The sequence below is a fragment of the Nyctereutes procyonoides genome, unplaced genomic scaffold, assembly GCF_905146905.1.
Source record: "Nyctereutes procyonoides isolate TBG_1078 unplaced genomic scaffold, NYPRO_anot_genome, whole genome shotgun sequence".
NCBI lineage: Eukaryota > Metazoa > Chordata > Mammalia > Carnivora > Canidae > Nyctereutes > Nyctereutes procyonoides.
Window position 1 is genome coordinate 19,221,260 of NW_026575034.1, and position 20,393 is coordinate 19,241,652.

General features: G+C 40.1%; 1 protein-coding gene across 1 annotated transcript; it reads left to right on the forward strand.

The window, feature by feature from the left end:
• The first annotated feature begins 5,276 nt into the window (after positions 1 to 5,276).
• Positions 5,277 to 6,221, forward strand: LOC129505134 (olfactory receptor 10A3-like). The gene has a single exon (XM_055318089.1). The coding sequence runs from the start codon at positions 5,277 to 5,279 to the stop codon at positions 6,219 to 6,221; it is 945 nt and encodes a 314-aa protein (XP_055174064.1).
• Positions 6,222 to 20,393: the final 14,172 nt, after the last annotated feature.

Consider the following 20,393-nt stretch of genomic DNA (forward strand, 5'->3'; position numbering starts at 1 on the left):
AACTGGGGGGAAGGCTCCTAAGTAGGTTAGAAAAGTGAGTATTCTTGGGAGTATGTGGAGAACATTTGCCAGGAAAAGACTGAATTTATATTAGTAAATCTGTGGCAATTTTGAGATTGGACTCATGTGTAAATTGATTTTTGACATGGTTGTCAGTCACTATGCTTTCTCCCAGATAATTTAGAATTTCCTCTTCCCTTTTTGGAACACTGGCAGAAATGCAACTCCCTCCTTACCAAAACAAAACAAAACAAAACAAAACAACCCAAAAACCCCACACACAAAAAAACCCCACACAAAACAAAACATGCTTCTTAAAACATTAGAGACTCAGGAAGACAATAATCTCTATGTTTCATGCTTCCCATTTCCCACTTCAAGGCCCCAGTGGATTTTTTTTGTTGTTGTTGTTACCATGGAGAATGTGATGGGGGCATCTATATTGTGCTCTTAGCAATACCCTGTATAGTCCAATTCAGCCTGAATGACGGGATGGTCAATCTCAAGAAGGTCCCTTTTAGTAGGATGTGTAACTATTCACTTCTTGACTTCTTTTATAATCTTTTCCTATTCACTCCTAAACTTGAGAACCAGACCCCGAAGTGTGTGAAGTCCTTGAAGTGATTCATTTACAGATTTTCCTTGCCCTATTTCCATTTATTCTCCATCCCTCCTTCACTAAGATTTGAAATCCTGTCTTCTTCACCCTCTACATTCATGTCCTTCAGGATAGTCCTACGTGGGATTTGATCCCCGGACTGGAGATTACACCCTGAGCTGAAGGCAGATGCTCAACCGCTGAGTCACCCAGGTGTCCCTAGTCTCCTTCCTTTGCCAAAAATACCATTATTTCTCTTGGGGATTTTTTTCATCAAACTTTTTTAAAGTATGCACTGTTGGGGTAGTGCTATCCTCATTTATGGGGTAGGTACCATTTGGCAGCATTCTCCATCCTCATTAATCACATTGTCTGGTCCATGGTTTCTCATGTAATCCCTCCTACAGCAAATGATATGAGAGGGGTCCTCAAATTGTCTGTTGTGAATGAACACCTTTTCCCCACAGGATAACTAGTATGTTTCCCACTGGATACAGATTAGAAAGGATGTATCTCTAAGTATTGGTAGACATTGTCTGTAGTTGGGGAGAGCTTCCTTGAGAATGGAACCTACTCTAGGAAAGCAGAGATGAGAAATAGAGAAAGGGAACCAGATCCTGTTCACCTCATCTGAATTTAGGATAAAGCCAAGCCTGCAAATTCATTCGTCCCTACATTCTGATGGGACTGAATCAATGGTCTCATTGATTGCTCAAGTCAGTACAGGCTAACCTATGAGTCCCTTGGTTCTTTCACATACCTTGTGAGATTAATAATATCATTTTAGCAGAAAAGTAAGCCAGAGAAGTTACATATTTGCTCAGTCATATAGTTAGTTCAGATATTTTCTCTTCAAGATAAAAAGCACGATCTATAAAATCACCTAAATGACTAATGCCCCCACCACCACCGAATTTTCAGTGTTTCCATATTTCTGCAGGAAAATATTTTAAAAATTGGTAATGACACCAGGCTTTCCACAAAGTAACTTCAACCTACTTGTCTTAACATGTTTCCTATCACTGCAGAAACTGCCCATCCCATGCAATCAATCTAGATAAACCTGCCTTTCCTTATACCCCTATCCCTGCCTGTCTTCACTGTCTTTACTTTTACTCAGCCTTTGCTTTCATTCCTTAATGGTGGTGTTGGGTGCATCATGGTGAAATTGAGTCTCTTGAGTGAATAGACGTTTATCCCTATAGAAACCTGAAGGAGTGTTGCTTCAAGTTTGAGTAATTGAGCTTTCTTATGTCCATAGGGGGAAGTCTATATAAATTGAGTGTAAGTTTTCCAGAGAATTCTCCAAGGGCAAACATTCAATACTATATAATGTTATATAATCAGTGCATTGAATCACTAAGTTTTATTTATGGGAGAGTATTTTTTTAAACTAAAGAAGTGAAACAGATGATTGAATGAATGAAAATGAGAGGTAAGGAACTGAAGATTCTGCTTATGTGCCTGTTAGTGGGTTTGCCACTTAAAGTTCTTCTCACTGATAATTGGAGATACTTATCATTGCTCAAGTGAGAATGTCAACCACTCTGTCTTTTATAGTCACATAAAACTTTGGGCAATAATTAGAACTTTAAGTAGTTTGCTTGCACTAATCATCAATTCATAGAGCTTTGTAGCTGGGGTGGGAGGTGATCAGAAATAAGGCCAGTCACGTACAAAGATGAAACCCAGAGAAGGAGGTGATTTGGCCAAGGTCATACAGAAAGTTAACAGTAGAACCAGAAGGACATGTCATTGAATCAGTCAGGTCACCATCAGGGTAACTCATGTGAAAGGGAAAAGATGGAGCATTCAGGTTCAGTTGTTTTTTTCTTTCTTTCTTTCTTTCTTTCTTTCTTTCTTTCTTTCTTTTCTTTTCTTTTCTTTTCTTTTTTCTATCATACATAAAGACAGTGATTTAGATTTGTTTCATAACTATCGGTCCCCTGAAGTTCATCTATTTTTAATAAGATACTCTAAATTTTAATATTTTAAAAACTTATTAGTTTTATATACTTGGAGTTTAATATATATTTTTATCTACTACAAATGGTACTTAAATGCTTTTTTTTTCTTCAGGGTCCACCTTACTAACTTTAGAGATTACTTGATATCCAAAACATAATTATTAAAGTTAATACAGATATTTGATTTATCACCATGGTTAAACTCTGTAAATCAACTTGCTTTTTACTATCTGTTAATGTCCTAATAATCTGAGTTCAAGGCAACAATACATATATTCAGCTTCTGTCTTCCCGGCTTCTTCATGTCCTACAATGAAATATTGTCAGTTTTCAAAGCACCATCCAAAGACCAGGAGGCCCCCACTCTAGTATTAAGATGTTACAAATACCTCTGATTTGAACAAATCTGCCTTCCTCCTTCTACTTCCTGGCTCTTCCACCCATAGCATCCTTTGATTATGGTTGTTTACTTCCCCTCTCCACTCAGAAGTAATTTTCCCTTTTCATATTTCTAAAACACTTGTTCCCATCTAGTTTCTCTTAAATGCCAGCCTGAGATGTAGGCATTTTATTTTATTTATTTTTTTATAATAAATTTATTTTTTATTGGTGTATAATTTGCCAACATACAGAATAACACCCAGTGCTCATCCTGTCAAGTGCCCCCCTCAGTGCCTGTCACCCATTCACCCCCACCCCGCGCCCTCCTCCCCTTCCACCACCCCTAGTTCATTTCCCAGAGTTAAGAGTCTTAAAAGGAGACCCTGAAGATTCTGGGAGAAAGGATGATATTATTTTGGCAGAGGTATGAGGGATAGATTGGAAAAGAAGTCACAAAACATGGAGAAGCCATTAGGAGAGCATTTAATGATGAGGGTAGGGAAGGGGAGGAAGCAGGGGAAGGAAAGAGGCCATGACTCCAGATTTTAAACACCTGGGGGTCTGACAGTGAATAGGATGCTGGGGACAGGGGAGGGAGAGAAGGTCTGGGTGACAAGGGAGGAGTGGGGGGAGAAGCAAGGTGCTCCATCCAGATAGGGGCTCAGAAGAGCAGCTAGACAGGAAGAAGATGGTCAGCTGTGCTTGGGACTGGTAAGCCCAAAGGACTCAGCATATATGCTTCCTCCTCTGTGCCCACCCACCGCTTTTCTACCTTCCCTTCAGCCTCCCCCTCATCTGAATGGAAGGGAAGGCTGCAGTTTTCTATGAACAAATCAGAGAAACACCATGTCAGGTCCAGAAGGGAGGCCCTGCTCCCAACCACACAGGGGAGCCTGAGTGCAAGAAGACTCAGAGACTCATCTTGGAGGTAGTAGCAGAATCAGGATTGTGGCCCAGCCCTCCCCTTCAGTGATATCTCCAATCCTACAGGGGCTGCAAACCTCTACAAAAAAGCCATGGGTTGATTCTGGTGCTCTCTATTCACTTGATTTATTTTTCATTCAGACAATAGATTCCCTAAGGTCAGAGTCCAGGTTTCTGAATTTTAATATTATTCCATCTATTCAACAAATACTGGTTTAGCATCTATTATATCTAGTTATTATCTATTCCAGGCACCGAAGATACAGAAAAGAACAGAACAAAGTTCCTGTCTTCCTGGAGCTTACGTTCCAGAAGGGGGAATTAGATAATAAGCATAAAACCCTAATAAATATGTGTGATTTCAGTTGGTGACAAGTGTTATGGCAAAATATAAACCAGGGAGGTGGAAGTCATAGGGTGCTGGAGGAGGGGGTAGGGGATGCTATTTTATGCTGTTCTCTCCGGGAAGACCTCTCTGTCAAATTTATGTCATGAATGTATCTTTGAGGGTATATGGGCGCCACATGGTGGGTGCACAAACAGTGTTTAATGAATTGTTAATGGTTAAATGAACTTGCTAATAATATGTGTGTGGTGGGGGGTAGAGAGAGAGAGAGAGAGAGAGAGAGAGAGAGAGAGAGAAACGGAGTGAGTTTAAATCATGGGACCAGAATAACCAAAAATGGAATTTTGTATAGCCCCCCAATTCATTTTATGGTCATAAGGATGGGCGATGGAGAACTGATCTCTAAAGTTTTTCATTCAGGCAAATTTCAGAATAATAGATCCATTCTAACCAAAAAATAGATGTGCTTGAAATAGTTTACTTACGGTCATCTGAGATAAGAGCATCTAAAATTCAACCCCTTTTGATTGTTTCTCTATTTGGTATATTATTCACGTATCTCATTTTTCATAAGGCAATATAAATGTATTTTGAACTTTGGCATTTGTAATAAATACTCATCAAAATTTAGAATTAATAGCTATAAATTTTTGTCCTTTTTTGCTATTTTTTATTTAAAGCCTTTATTGGAAAAGTCACATATGAAATACAATAGAAAAGAACAGAAATGCATACATCAATGTAATGGACAATGGATTCTGTGTTTTAAGAATAGGATTTATTTTCAACCCAGCAAAAAAGTTGGCAGAGAACACCTGCTATTTCATACCTTGAAAGCAAGATTTCTGAGCCAAAATTTCTCACTTCATTTGTATTTGAACGACTCACTCTTCCAATATATTGGTTATTCTCAAAATTTGCCAACTTGAAGATCTGACAAATGAATTCATTATTACATCTTCTGCCAAGAATTTAAGACTCAAACTACCAGCTATTGGACTGTGTGACCTCATAATTTGTATACAATGTCCATAAAAACAGCATACTCTTTTCCACTGAAATGAAAAGGCAAAATCAAAGCTCTGTGGTTGAATTCATCCTCTTGGGCTTTTCTAACTTCCCTGAACTCCAAGAGCAGCTCCTTGGGGTTTTCCTGGCTGTTTACCTGGTGACTCTGATGGGAAATGCCATCATTATAGTCATCATCTGCTTGGAACAGAGCCTCCACGTGCCCATGTACCTGTTTCTCCAGAACCTGTCTGTGGTGGACGTGAGTTTCAGCGCAGTCATTATGCCTGAAATGCTGGTGGTCCTCACCAGGGAGAAAACGTCCATTTCATTTGTGAGCTGTTTTGCACAGATGTATTTCATCCTTTTCTTTGGTGGCACTGAATGTTTTCTCCTGGGGACGATGGCTTATGACCGATTTGCTGCAATCTGTCACCCTCTGAGCTACCCAATGATTATGAACAAAAGGGTTTTTGTGAAATTAGTAATGTTTTCATGGGTCTCAGGGATCATGGTGGCTACTGTGCAGACCACATGGGTTTTCAGTTTTCCTTTTTGTGGCCCCAATGAAATCAATCATCTCTTCTGTGAGACTCCTCCAGTGCTAGAACTTGCATGTGCAGACACGTTTCTGTTTGAAATCTATGCATTCACTGGCACCATTTTGATTGTCATGGTTCCTTTCGTGTTGATACTCCTGTCTTATATTCAGATTCTCTTTGCCATCCTGAGGATGCCATCAGCCACCGGGAGGCAAAAGGCCTTTTCCACTTGTGCCTCCCATCTTACGTCTGTGACCCTCTTCTATGGCACAGCCAGTATGACTTATTTACAACCAAAATCTGGCTACTCCCCAGAAACTAAGAAACTCATGTCATTGGCTTACACATCGCTTACACCTCTGCTGAATCCACTGATCTACAGTTTGAGAAACAGTGAGATGAAAAAAGCTTTGATGAAACTCTGGCGAAGAAGAGTGGATTCACACACATTCTGACTGTGCTGAGAAGCCAGGTGATATTTGACCAGTGTTTGACTGAACTCTACTTAAATTTAATAAATGGGCCAAACAGTCTGCATTTCTTGGTATGAACATGCTTAATTTATTATTTTTCCAAGGTCAATAATATTATAGGGATCTGTATTTTTGATAGTGTACTTGTGTCATTATTTTTAAATATAATATATAATATAGCAGTTAATATGTTCCTCTATTATGATCATCTAGGTCATTACTGGATTGTCATCATAAAGACAAAGCTTCAATAAACACCTAGTTCCATACATTCGTAACTACTGATGTTTTATTTCTCTTTTTTTCTTTTAAAAATTTTATTTATTTGTTCATGAGAGACACAGAAAGAGAGAAAGAGAGAGAGAGAGAGAGAGAGAGAGAGAAGCAGAGACACAGGCAGAGGGAGAAGCAGACTCCATGCAGGGAGCCCGATGTGGGACTCGATCCTAGGTCTCCAGGATCACGCCCTGGACTGAAGGCAGCGTTAAACCGCTGAGCCACCGGGGCTGCCCTGATACTTTATTTCTGACAGATTCTTCAAGGTAGGTCTGATGGAATGAAGAACATGCACGCTTATAAGTTTTCAGAGTTATTGCATAGCTACTTTTCAAAGTCCTTGAAACTTTTCAGAGTAACCTGAAGAGCCACTCTGCTAAACTAGAGCTTCGAGAGACCGGTAGGTAGATGAGATTTTTATTTCTGGAGTGAAAATCCAGAAATTCTGTGAATGAGTAGGAAAACAAATCAGCTATTCTGAGGAGACCAAACTGGTTCTACTTTAAGGATTTACATAGATTTTATTCAAAACAGGAGTGCTCTTGGTTTATTTTCATATATTCACCCAGTGATGAGTGAAGGACTAAATGAGCACTTCCCTGAAGTCTCACTTGATACAAGTTCTCTTTTTCACTGACAGACCACTGTTTTTAGAGACTTTTGTTAAATTTCCCTTTGTAGGCCCAAAGTGCCCTCAGACACTATGTTTATAAACATAAGATGATTCATTTCTTTTATTGTGGGAAACCAAGTGATTAATTATTTGTGCACATTTTCTTTGGTCCTGAATCACATCACTAACTGTGGGATCTTCCCTAGAATAATCTCTCATCTGGCAACATTTGGGACATTTGATGGTTACTTGCTATTTTAATGTTGTTATTCATAAATAGGGGGGCCACTTTATTGGATTTTTATCACATGAACTCCTATTGCCCTTAGTTTCTGTTCCAGGGATGGTAATAAAGGAGAAAAATGCTATTCCCACAGTCATTCAGCTGTGGGAAAAACAATTTTTAGTTACTACTGCCTCTGATAAACTGATTCGATTTTCACAAAAGGAAATTTTTGCATCAAATGGTCAAAACCAGTTTGAATAATATTTGAAGGTTGTGTAATCTTCTTTTCAGTGGAGCACTAAACAGACATTTAGAAATCCTTTCATTAGTGTTTGTCCAGACATTTCCTTCTTGTAGTCTTTAGGAGGTTCAATTAAATAAGGCCATTCAGAAAAAAAATCCTTGAAAGTCTAAATCTCAAATAGTCACTTTTGGGGCACCTAGGTGGCTCAGTCGGTTAAGCGTCTGCCTTTGGCTTGGGTCATGAACCCAGGGTCCTGGGATACAGCCCCACATATGGCTCCCTGCTCAGCAGAGAGCCTGCTTCTCCCTCTACCTCTGCCTGTTGATCTCTCTGCTTGTGTACTCTCTCTGTCAAATAAATAAATAAAATATTTAAAACAAAACAAATATTCACTTTCTTTTTTTAATTTTTATTTATTTATTTGTTTGTTTATTTATTTTTAATAAATTAATTTTTTATTGGTGTTCAATTTACCAACATACAGAATAACACCCAGTGCTTATCCCATCAAGTGTCCCCCTCAGTGCCTGTCACCCATTCACCCCGACCCCCCCCTCCCCTTCCACCACCCCTAGTTCATTTCCCAGAGTTAGGAGTCTTTATGTTCTGTCTCCCTTTCTGATATTTCCCACACATTTCTTCTCCCTTCCCTTCTATTCCCTTTCACTATTATTTATATTCCCCAAATGAATGAGACCATACACTGTTTGTCCTTCTCTGATTGACTTACTTCACTCAGCATAATACCCTCCAGTTCCATCCATGTTTAAGCAAATGGTGGGTATTTGTCATTTCTAATGGCTGAGTAATATTCCATTGTATACATAGACCACATCTTCTTTATCCATTCATCTTTCGATGGACACCGAGGCTCCTTCCACAGTCTGGCTATTGTGGACATTGCTGCTATAAACATCGGGGTGCAGGTGCCCCGGCGTTTCATTGCATCTGAATCTTTGGGGTAAATCCCCAACAGTGCAATTGCTGGGTCATAGGGTCGTCTATTTTTAACTCTTTGAGGAAGCTCCACACAGTTTTCCAGAGTGGCTGCACCAGTTCACATTCCCACCAACAGTGTAAGAGGGTTCCCTTTTCTCCGCATCCTCTCCAACATTTGTTGTGTCCTGCCTTGTTAATTTTCCCCATTCTCATTGGTGTGAGGTGGTATCTCATTGTGGTTTTGATTTGTATTTCCCTGATGGCAAGTGATGCAGAGTATTTTCTCATGTGCATGTTGGCATGTCTATGTCTTCCTCTGTGAGATTTCTCTTCATGTCTTTTGCCCATTTCATGATTGGATTGTTTGTTTCTTTGGTGTTGAGTTTAATAAGTTCTTTATAGATCTTGGAAACTAGCCCTTTATCTGATATGTCATTTGCAAATATCTTCTCCCATTCTGTAGGTTGTCTTTTAGTTTCGTTGACTGTATCCTTTGCTGTGCAAAAGCTTTTTATCTTGATGAAGTCCCAATAGTTCATTTTTGCTTTTGTTTCTTTTGCCTTCGTGGATGTATCTTGCAAGAAGTTACTGTGGCCAAGTTCAAAAATGGTGTTGCCCGTGTTCTCCTCTAGGATTTTGATGGAATCTTGTCTCACATTTAGATCTTTCATCCATTTTGAGTTTATCTTTGTGTATGGTGCAAGAGAGTGGTCTAGTTTCATTTTTCTGCATGTGGATGTCCAATTTTCCCAGCACCATTTATTGAAGAGACTGTCTTTCTTCCAGTGGATAGTCTTTCTTCCTTTATCGAATATTAGTTGACCATAAAGTTCAGGGTCCACTTCTGGGTTCTCTATTCTGTTCCATTGATCTATGTGTCTGTTTTTGTGCCAGTACCACACTGTCTTGATGACCACAGCTTTGTAGTACAACCTGAAATCTGGCATTGTGATGCCCCCAGCTATGGTTTTCTTTTTTAAAATTCCCCTGGCTATTCGGGGTCTTTTCTGATTCCACACAAATCTTAAAATAATTAGTTCTAACTCTCTGAAGAAAGTCCATAGTATTTTGATAAGGATTGCATTAAACCTGTAAATTGCCCTGGGTAACATTGACATTTTCACAATATTAATTCTGCCAATCCATGAACATGGTATATTTTTCCATCTCTTTGTGTCTTCCTCAATTTCTTTCAGAAGTGTTCTATAGTTTTTAGGGTATAGATCCTTTACCTCTTTGGTTAGGTTTATTCCTAGGTATCTTATGCTTTTGGGTGTAATTGTAAATGGGATTGACTCCTTAATTTCTCTTTCTTCAGTCTCATTGTTAGCATATAGAAATGCCACTGACTTCTGGGCATTGATTTTGTATCCTGCCACGCTACCAAATTGCTGTATGAGTTCTAGCAATCTTGGAGTGGAGGCTTTTGGGTTTTCTATGTAGAGTATCATGTCATCGGCGAAGAGGGAGAGTTTGACTTCTTCTTTGCCAATTTGAATGCCTTTAATGTCTTTTTGTTGTCTGATTGCTGAGGCCAGGACTTCCAGTACTATGTTGAATAGCAGTGGTGAGAGTGGACATCCCTGTCTTGTTCCTCATCTTAGGGGAAAGGCTCCCAGTGGTTCCCCATTGAGAATGATATTTGCTGTGGGCTTTTCGTAGATGGCTTTTAAGATGCCGAGGAAAGTTCCCTCTATCCCTACACTCTGAAGAGTTTTGATCAGGAATGGATGCTGTATTTTGTCAAATGCTTTCTCTGCATCTAATGAGAGGATCATATGGTTCTTGGTTTTTCTCTTGCTGATATGATGAATCACACTGATTGTTTTACGAGTGTTGAACCAGCCTTGTGTCCCGGGGATAAATCCTACTTGGTCATGGTGAATAATTTTCTTAATGTGTTGTTGGATCCTATTGGCTAGTATCTTGTTGAGAATGTTCGCATCCATGTTCATCAGGGATATTGGTCTGTAATTCTCCTTTTTGGTGGGGTCTTTGTCTGGTTTTGGAATTAAGGTGATGCTGGCCTCACAGCTTTAGTAGAATAGGTATGATTTTTTCTTTAAACATTTGATAGAATTCCCCTGGGAAGCCATCTGGCCCTGGACTCTTGTGTCTTGGGAGGTTTTTGATGACTGCTTCAATTTCCTCCCTGGTTATTGGCCTGTTCAGGTTTTCTATTTCTTCCTGTTCCAGTTTTGGTAGTTTGTGGCTTTCCAGGAATGCGTCCATTTCTTCTAGATTGCCTAATTTATTGGCGTAAAGCTGTTCATAATATGTTTTTAAAATCGTTTGTATTTCCTTGGTGTTGGTAGTGATCTCTCCTTTCTCATTTATAATTTTATTAATTTGAGTCTTCTCTCTCTTCTTTTTAATAAGGTTGGCTAATGGTTTATCTATCTTATTAATTCTTTCAAAGAACCAACTCCTGGTTCTATTGATCTGTTCCACAGTTCTTCTGGTCTCGATTTCGTTGAGTTCTGCTTGAATTTTAATCAACTCTCTTCTTCTGCTGGGCGTAGGGTCCATTTGCTGTTTTTTCTCTAGCTCCTTTATGTGTAAGGTTAGCTTTTGTATTTGAGTTCTTTCCAGTTTTTGAATGGATGCTTGTATTGCGATGTATTTCCCCCTCAGGACTGCTTTTGCTGCATCCCAAAGATTTTGAACGGTTGTATCTTCATTCTCATTAGTTTCCATGAATCTTTTTAATTCTTCCTTAATTTCCTGGTTGACCCTTTCATCTTTTAGCAGGATGGTCCTTAACCTCCATGTGTTTGAGGTCCTTCCAAACTTCTTGTTGTGATTGAGTTCTAATTTCAAGGCATTATGGTCTGAGAATATGCAGGGGACGATCCCAATCTTTTGTTATCAGTTCAGACCCGATTTGTGACCCAGTATGTGGTCTATTCTGGAGAAAGTTCCATGTGCACTTGAGAAGAATGTGTATTCAGTTGAGTTTGGATGTAAAGTTCTGTAGATATCTGTGAAATCCATCTGGTCCAGTGTATCATTTAAAGCTCTCGTTTCTTTGGAGATGTTGTGCTTAGAAGACCTATCGAGGGTAGAAAGAGCTAGATTGAAGTCACCAAGTATAAGTGTATTATTATCTAAGTATTTCTTCACTTTGTTTATTAATTGGTTTAAATATTTGGCAGCTCCCACATTCGGGGCATATATATTGAGGAGTGTTAAGTCCTCTTGTTGGATAGATCCTTTAAGTATGAGATAGTGTCCCTCTTCATCTCTCACTGTAGTCTTCGGGGTAAATTTTAGTTTATCTGATATAAGGATGGCTACCCCTGCTTTCTTTTGAGAACCATTTGAATGGTAAATGGTTCTCCAACCTTTTATTTTCAGGTTGTAGGTGTCCTTCTGTCTAAAATGAGTCTCTTGTAGACAGCAAATAGATGGGTCCTGCTTTTTTATCCAGTCTGAAACCCTGCGCCTTTTGATGGGGTCATTAAGCCCATTCACGTTCAGAGTTACTATTGACAGATAAGAGTTTAGTGTCACCATGATAACTATTCAGTCCTTGTTTTTGTGGATTGTTCCACTGAACTTCTTCTTAAAGGGGAATTTTAAGAGTCCCCCTTAAAATTTCTTGCAGAGCTGGTTTAGAGGTCACATATTCTTTCAGTTCCTGCCTGTCTTGGAAGCTCTTTATCTCTCCTTCCATTTTGATTTTTTTTAATTTATTTATGACAGTCACAGAGAGAGAGAGAGAGAGAGGCAGAGACACAGGCAGAGGGAGAAGCAGGCTCCATGCACCGGGAACCTGACGTGGGATTCCATCCCGGGTCTCCAGGATCGCGCCCTGGGCCAAAGGCAGGTGCCAAACCACTGCGCCACCCAGGGATCCCTCTCCTTCCATTTTGAATGAGAGCCTTGCTGGATAAAGTATTCTTGGTTGCATGTTCTTCTCATTTAGGACCCTGAATATATCCTGCCAGCCCTTTCTGGCCTGCCAGGTCTCTGTGGAGAGGTCTGCTGTTACCCTAATACTCCTCCCCATAAAAGTCAGGGATTTCTTGTCTCTTGCTGCTTTAAGGATCTTCTCTTTATCTTTGTAATTTGCAAGCTTCACTATTAAATGTCGAGGTGTTGAACGGTTTTTATTGATTTTAGGGGGGGATCTCTCTATTTCCCGGATTTGAATGCCTGTTTCCCTTCCCAGATTAGGAAAGTTTTCAGCTAGGATTTGTTCAAATACATATTCTGGCCCTCTGTCCCTTTCGGCGCCCTCGGGAACCCCAATTAAACGTAGGTTTTTCTTCCTCAGGCTGTCGTTTATTTCCCTTAATCTGTCTTCATGGTCTTTTAATTGTCTGTCTCTTTTTTCCTCAGTTTCCCTCTTTGCCATCAACTTGTCTTCTATGTCACTCACTCGTTCTTCCACCTCATTAACCCTCGTCGTTAGGACTTCTAGTTTGGATTGCATCTCATTCAATTGATTTTTAATTTCTGCCTGATTGGATCTAAATTCTGCAGTCATGAAGTCTCTTGAGTCCTTTATGCTTTTTTCTAGAGCCACCAGTAGCTGTATAATAGTGCTTCTGAATTGGTTTTCTGACGTTGAATTGTAATCCAGATTTTTTAACTCTGTGGGAGAGAGGAGTGTTTCTGATTCTTTCTTTTGAGGTGAGGTTTTCCTTCTAGTCATTTTGCTCAGTGCAGAGTGGCCAAACACAAGTTGTATTAGGAAAAGGAGAAAGAGAGAGAGAAGGAAAGAAAAGAGAAAAAGAAAAAAGAAAAAAAAGGAAAAAAGAGAAGAAAAAGAGAACGAAAAAGAAAGAAAGGTGAAAAAAAAGGGGGTGGGGGAAGCAATCAGAAATCAAAAAGAAAAAAAAACACGGGGGAGTATCTTCTGATTCTGTAGACTTTAAGTCCCTTGACTTCCCCTGGAACTGGTCCGTCCAGCTGGTCTTCTGAGGGAGGGGCCTGCTGTGCTGATTTTCAGGTGTTAGCACTTGGGGGAGCTGCTCTGCCCCCCGCCTGGTGCAGGGCTCAGTGGGGGCTGTTTACCCCGTGAGGCCCCAGGAGGAACAACCCCAGTGGCTGTGGCAGCTCTGGAGCCCTGGAGTCAGCTCCCACAGTAACTCCGGGGCTCTCCCTCGGCAGAGGCCTGGAGGCTCCGGGGCGGGGCCGCTGATCTGCTCAGCTCGGGGCAGGAGCGTCCTTGCTGTCCTGGGCCCTCCCGGCCTCTGCCTGTCCCGGGGGAGGCCGGATCCTGGGCTGTGTCCCGGCGCCCTGTGCTCCGGGGCCTGCGCTGTGGGATTCGCGCTCCCGCCCCGCAGCCCCCTCCGCGGAGCCGCCGCCCGAGCCCCTCCGGGCTGCCCCGGGCCACACAGACCCCTCCGCGGAGCTGCTCCGGCCCCGCCGTGCGCTGCAGCCCTTAGGGAGCTCGGCGCACTCTCCTGGGGCGCAGGTGTCTGTTAGTGTCCCCGGGAGCCCGAGGGCACCCCCGCCCTCCTGGGTCCTGCTCCAACTCCCTGCGAGCCCCTTTCCCCCGGGAAGGTTGGTGCAGCTCCTGCTCCTCCGGGACGGGGCTCTCCTGTCCTGGGGACACTCGCCCCGGCCTCAGCCCGGCTCCTCGCGGGGCCCCTCCCCCTTGGAGGCCTTTTGTGTCTTTATTTCTTTTCCCCCGTCTTCCTACCTGCTAGAAGCTGAACTCTTCTCACTGTAGCGTTCCAGCTGGTCTCTCTCTTTTTTTTAAATTTTATTTATTTATGATAGGCACACAGTGAGAGAGAGAGAGAGGCAGAGACACAGGCAGAGGGAGAAGCAGGCTCCATGCAGCGGGAGCCCCACGTGGGACTCGATCCCGGGTCTCCAGGATCGCGCCCTGGGCCAAAGGCAGGCGCTAAACCGCTGCGCCACCCAGGGATCCCCCCAGCTGTTCTGTCTTTAAATCTCAGGCCGAATTCGTAGATTTTCAGGATGATTTGTAGGTTATCTAGGTAATTTGGTGGGGACAGGTGACTTGGGGATCCTACTCTTCCGCCATCTTGCCCCTCCCTCTCAAATATTCACTTTCTTTTCCCCCTCTTTTTAATTTAAATTCTAGGGATCCCTGGGTGGCGCAGCGGTTTGGCGCCTGCCTTTGGCCCAGGGCGCGATCCTGGAGTTTCGGGATCGAATCCCACATCGGGCTCCCGGTGCATGGAGCCTACTTCTCCCTCTGCCTATGTCTCTGCCTCTCTCTCTCTCTATCATAAATAAATAAAAATAATAATTTAAATTCTAGTTAGTTAACATACAATGTAATGTTAGTTTCAGGTGTACAATATAGTGATTCATCACTTACATACGACACCCAGGGCTCATTAGGACAAGCGCAGTCCTTAATCCCCATTACCTATTTAACCCATCCCCCCACCCACCTCTACTCTGGCATCCATCAGTTTGTTCTCTCTAGTTAAGAGTCTGTTTCTTGGTTTGCTCCCTCTTTTTTCCCCTCTATGATCATCTATTTTGTTTCTTAGATTCTACATATGAGTGAAATCATATGGTATTTGTCTTTCTCTGACTGACTTATTTCACTCAGCATAGTGCTCTCTAGCTCCATCCACGTCTTTGCAAATGGCAAGATTACATTCTTTTTGATGGCAAGTAATATATACATATATAATATGTCTTTATCCATTCATCACTTGATGGACATTTAGGCTCCTTCCATAATCTGGCTATTGTTGATAATGCTGCTATAAATGTCAGGGTGCACGTGCCCCCTTAAATCAGTATTCTTGTATCCTTTGGGTTAATACCTAGTAGTGCATTTGCTGGATTGTAGTGTAGTGTATCCATTCTTAACATTTTGAGGAAACTTCATATTGTTTTCCAGAATGGCTGCATCAGTTTATAATTCCCACCAACAGTGCAAGAGGATTCCCCTTTTCCCACATCCTTGCCAACACCTGTTGGTTTCTTGTGTTGTTAATTTTAGTGTTTCTGACTGGTGTGAGGTGATATCTTAGTGTAGTTTTGATTTGCATTTCCCTAATGATGAATGAAGCTGAGCATCTTTTCATGTGTCTGCAGGCCATCTGGATGTCTTCTTTGGAAAAATGTCTGTTCATATCCTCTGCCCATTAAAAAAAACTGATTATTACTTTTTTTGTGTGTGTTGAATTATATCAGTTCTTTATATAATTTGGAAACTAATACCCTTATCAGATATATCATTTGCAAATATCTTCTTCCATGCAGTATTAGTTTAGTTGATTGTTTCCTTTGCTGTGCAGAAGATTCTTAGTTTGCTGTATTCCCAATAGTCCATTTTTGCTTTTGTTCCCTTTGCTTCAGGAGACATATCTAGTAAGAAGTTGCTACAGATGATATCAAGGAGGTTGCTGCTTGTGTTCTCCTCTAGGATTTTGATGGTTTCCTCTCTCACATTTAGGTCTTTAATCCATTTAAATTTACTTTTGTGTATGGTGTTAGAAAGTGGTCCAGTTCCATTCTTCTGTATGCTGCTGTCCAGTTTTCCCAACACCATTTGTTGAAGAGACCATCTTTCTTGCATTAGATATTCTTTCCAATTTTGTCAAAGACTAATTGACCATATAGTTATGGGTTCATTTCTAGGTTTTCTATTCCGGTTCTATTGATCACTATGTCTCCTTTTGGGCCTGTGCCATGCTGTCTTGACTACTACAGCTTTGTAATGTAGCTTAAAGTCTGGAATTGTGATGCTTCCAGCTTTACTTCTCATTTTCAAGGCTTCTTTAGCCTTGAAAATTTGGGGTCTTTTGTGGTTCCATATAAATTTTAGGATTGTTGGTTTTAGCTCTATGAAAAATGATGGTGGTATTTTGATAGAGACTGCATTAAATCTGTAGATTACTTTGGGTAATGCAGAGATTTTAACAGTGATTATTTTTCCAATCCATGAGCATGGAATCTTTTCCCATTTCTTTATGTTCTCTTCATTTTTTTCATTAGTGTTCTATAGTTTTCAGAAAACAGATCATTTACCTCTTTGGTTAGGTTTATTCCTAGGTACTTTATAGTTTTTGGTGCAATTGTAAATAGAATTGATTCTTGGTTTCTCTTTCTGCTGTTTCATTATTGGTTTAAAGAAATGCAACAGATTTCTGTACCTTGATTTTATATCCTGTGACTTTACTGAATTCATGTATCAGTTCTAGCAATTTTTTGGTGGGGTCTTTTGGATTTTCTATATAGAGTATCATGTCATCTGCAAACAGGGAAAGTTTGACTTCTACCTTGCCAATTTACATGCCTTTTATTTCTTTGTGATGTCTGATTACTGAGGCTAGGACTTCCAGTACTACATTAAATATTATGTTGAGGATTGTTCTCTCTATCCCTACTTTGTTGAGGGATTTTATTATGAATGGATGTTGTACTTTGTCAGATACTTTTACTGACCTATTGAAAGAATCATATGGTTCTCATCCTTTTTTTAATTAATGTGATATATCATACTGATTGATTTGTGAATACTGAACCACTGTTGCAACCCAGGAATAAAGCCCTCTTGATGATGAGGAATGATTCTTTTTAATGTGTCGTTGAATTCAGTTTACCAGTATTTTGTTCAGAATTTTTGCATTCATGTTCATCAGGGATATTGGCCTGTGGTTCTTTTATTTACTATAGTCTTCATCTGTTTTGTTTCAAGGTAATGCTGGTCTCAAAGAATGAATTTGGAAGTTTTCCTTCCTTTTCTATTTTTGGAATAGTTTGTAAGAATAGGTATTAACTCTTCTTTAAATGTCTGATAAAATTCACCTGTGAAGCCTCTGGTCCTGGACTTTGCTTTGAGAAATTTTTTTTTACTACTGATTCGATTTCCTTGCTGTTTATTAGTCTGTTCAAGTTTTCTATTTCTTCCTATTTCAGTTTTGGTAGTTTATACCTTTCTAAGAATTTATCCATTTCTTCCAGGTTGTCCAATTTGTTGGCATGTAGTTTTTCATAATATTATTTTATAATTGTTTATATTTTTTGTTGTGTTGGTTATTATTTCTCCTCTTTCATTTGTGATTTTATTTATTTGGGTCATTTTTCTTTTTGATAAGTCTGGCTAAGGGTTTATCAATTTTATTATTTTTTTTTTTAAAGAACCAGCTCCTGGTTTTTTTTTTTTTTTTTTACTTTCTATACCATTTATTCCTGCTCTAATCTTTATTATTTCCCTTCTGCTGGCTTTAGACTTTGTTGTTCATTTTCTAACTCCTTTAGGCGTCAGATGAAGTTGTTTATTTGAAATTTTTCCTACTTTTTGAGGCAGGCCTGTATTGCTATGTACTTCCCTCTTAGGAACACTTTGCTGCATTCCAAAAGCTTTGTATCATTGTGTTTTCATTTTCATTTGTCTCCATGTATTTTTTTTTATTTCTTCTTTGGTTTCCTGGTTGACCCACTAGTTGTTTAGCAGCATATTGCTTAACCTCCAAGTATTTATGATCTTTCCAAATTTTTTCTAGTGGATGACTTCAAGTTACATAGCATCATGTTCAGAAAATATGCATGGTATGGGGCACCTTGAGTGGAGCAATTGGTTAAGTGCCCAACTCTTGGTTTCTGCCTAGGTCATGATCTCAGGGAGGGTCGTGAGATGGAGCCCCACGTTGGGTTCTGTGCTCAGGGTAGAGTCTGCTTGGGATTCTCTCTTCCTCTCACTCTGCACCTCTGCTCATGCTCTTTCTCTCCCAAAAATAAATTTTAAAAATCGACCTAGAAGTGGTGGAAGGGGAGGAGGGCGGGGGTGGGGGTGAATGGGTGACGGGCACTGAGGGGGGCACTTGACCGGATGAGCACTGGGTGTTATTCTGTATGATGGCAAATTGAACACCAATAAAAAATAAATTTATTATTAAAAAAATAAAAATAAAAATCTTTTATTAAAATAAAGGAAATATGCATGATATGATCTCAATCTTTTTGTACTTGTACCTGATTTGTAACCTAGTATTTGATCTGTTCTGGAAACTATTCCTTATATACTGGAAAAGAATGTGTATTCTGCTGTTTTAGGATGAAGCGCTCTGAATCTTGTCCAATGTGTCATTCGGAGTCATTGTCTCCTTATTGATTTTCTATTTAGATGATCTATCCATTGATGTACGTGGAGTGTAAAATCCCCTATTTTTATTGTATTATTACCAATGAGTTCTTTTATGTTTGTATTAATTGTTTTATATATTTGGGTGCTCCCATGTTGTGTGCATAAATATTTACAATTGTTAGATTTTCTTGTTGGATTGTCCCCTTTATTATTATATAGTGCCCTTCTTCAACTCTTATTACAGTCTTTGGTTTAAAGTCTAGTTTGTGATAGATATTGTGATCCCAACTTTCTTCTGATGTCTATTTGTATGATGAATGTTTCTCCACTCCCTCACTTTCAATATTCTGGTGTCTTTAGTATAAAGTGAGTCTCTTGTATCAGAAATAGATGGGCCCTGTTTTTATATCCATTCTGGCACTCATGTCTTTTGATTGGAGTATTAAGCACGTTTAAATTCAGAGTAATTTATTGATAGATAAGAATATAGTGCCATTGAATTTGCTGTAAAGTCACTGCTTCTGGAGATTTTCTGTTTCTTTCTAGTCTTTTTGCTATTATCTTTCTTTCCCACTCAAAGGGTCCCCTTTAATATTTCTTGCAGGACTGGTTTAGTGGTCATGAACTCCTTTGGTTTTTATCTGGGGAAATTTCTTTTTTTTTTTTTAAAGATGCAGAGTTTTATTAATTTTATTTATTAATTTTTATTTATTTATGATAGTCACACACACACACACACAGAGAGAGAGAGAGAGAGAGAGAGAGAGAGAGAGAGAGAGAGGCAGAGACACAGGCAGAGGGAGAAGCAGGCTCCATGCACCGGGAGCCCGACGTGGGATTCGATCCCGGGTCTCCAGGATCGCGCCCTGGGCCAAAGGCAGGCGCCAAACCGCTGCGCCACCCAGGGATCCCTATCTGGGGAAATTTCTATCTCTCATTCTATTCTGAATGATAGCCTTGCTGGATAAAGTATTCTTGGCTGCATGTACCCCAAACCATAAGATATCTAGGAATAAACCTTAACCAAAGAGGTAAAGGAACTATACTCCAAAAACTACAGAACAGTTATGAAAGAAAATGAGGAGATATAAAGAGATGGAAAAACATTCCATGCTCATGGATTGGAAGAATAAATATTTTGAAAATGTCTATGCTACCCAGAGTAATCTACATGTTCAGTGAAATCTCCATCAAAATACCATGAACTTTCTTCACAGAGTTGGAACAAATCATCTTAAGATTTGTATGGAACCAGAAAAGGCCCCAAATAGCCAAAGGAATGTTGAAAAAGAAAGCCAAAGCTGGGGGGCATCACAATGCCTGACTTTAAGTTGTATCACAAACCTGTGGTCATCAAGACAGTATGGTACTGGCACAAAAACAGACACGTAGATCAATAAAACAGAATAGAGAACCCAGAAATGGACTCTCAACTCTATGATCAACTCATCTTTGACAAAGCAGGAAAGAATATCCACTGGAAAAAGGACAGTCTCTTCAATAAATGGTTTTGGGAAAATTGGACATCCACATGCAGAAGAATGAAACCGGGCCATTCTCTTACACCATACACAAAGATAAACTCAAAATGGGTGAAAGAACTAAATGTGAGACAAGAATCCATCAAAATACTAGAGGAGAACATAGGCAACAACTTTGAACTTGACCACAGCAACTTCTTGCAAGACACGTCTGTGAAGTCAAGAGAAACAAAAGCAAAAATGAACTATTGAGACTTCATCAAGATAAAAAACTTCTGGGGGTTCCCTGGGTGGCTCAGCGGTTTAGTGCCTGCCTTTGGCCCAGGGCGTGATCCGGAGTCC

Excerpts from the sequence above, each read along its gene's own strand:
- LOC129505134 (XM_055318089.1), top strand. The coding sequence starts at position 5,277 with ATGAAAAGGCAAAATCAAAGCTCTGTGGTTGAATTCATCCTCTTGGGC.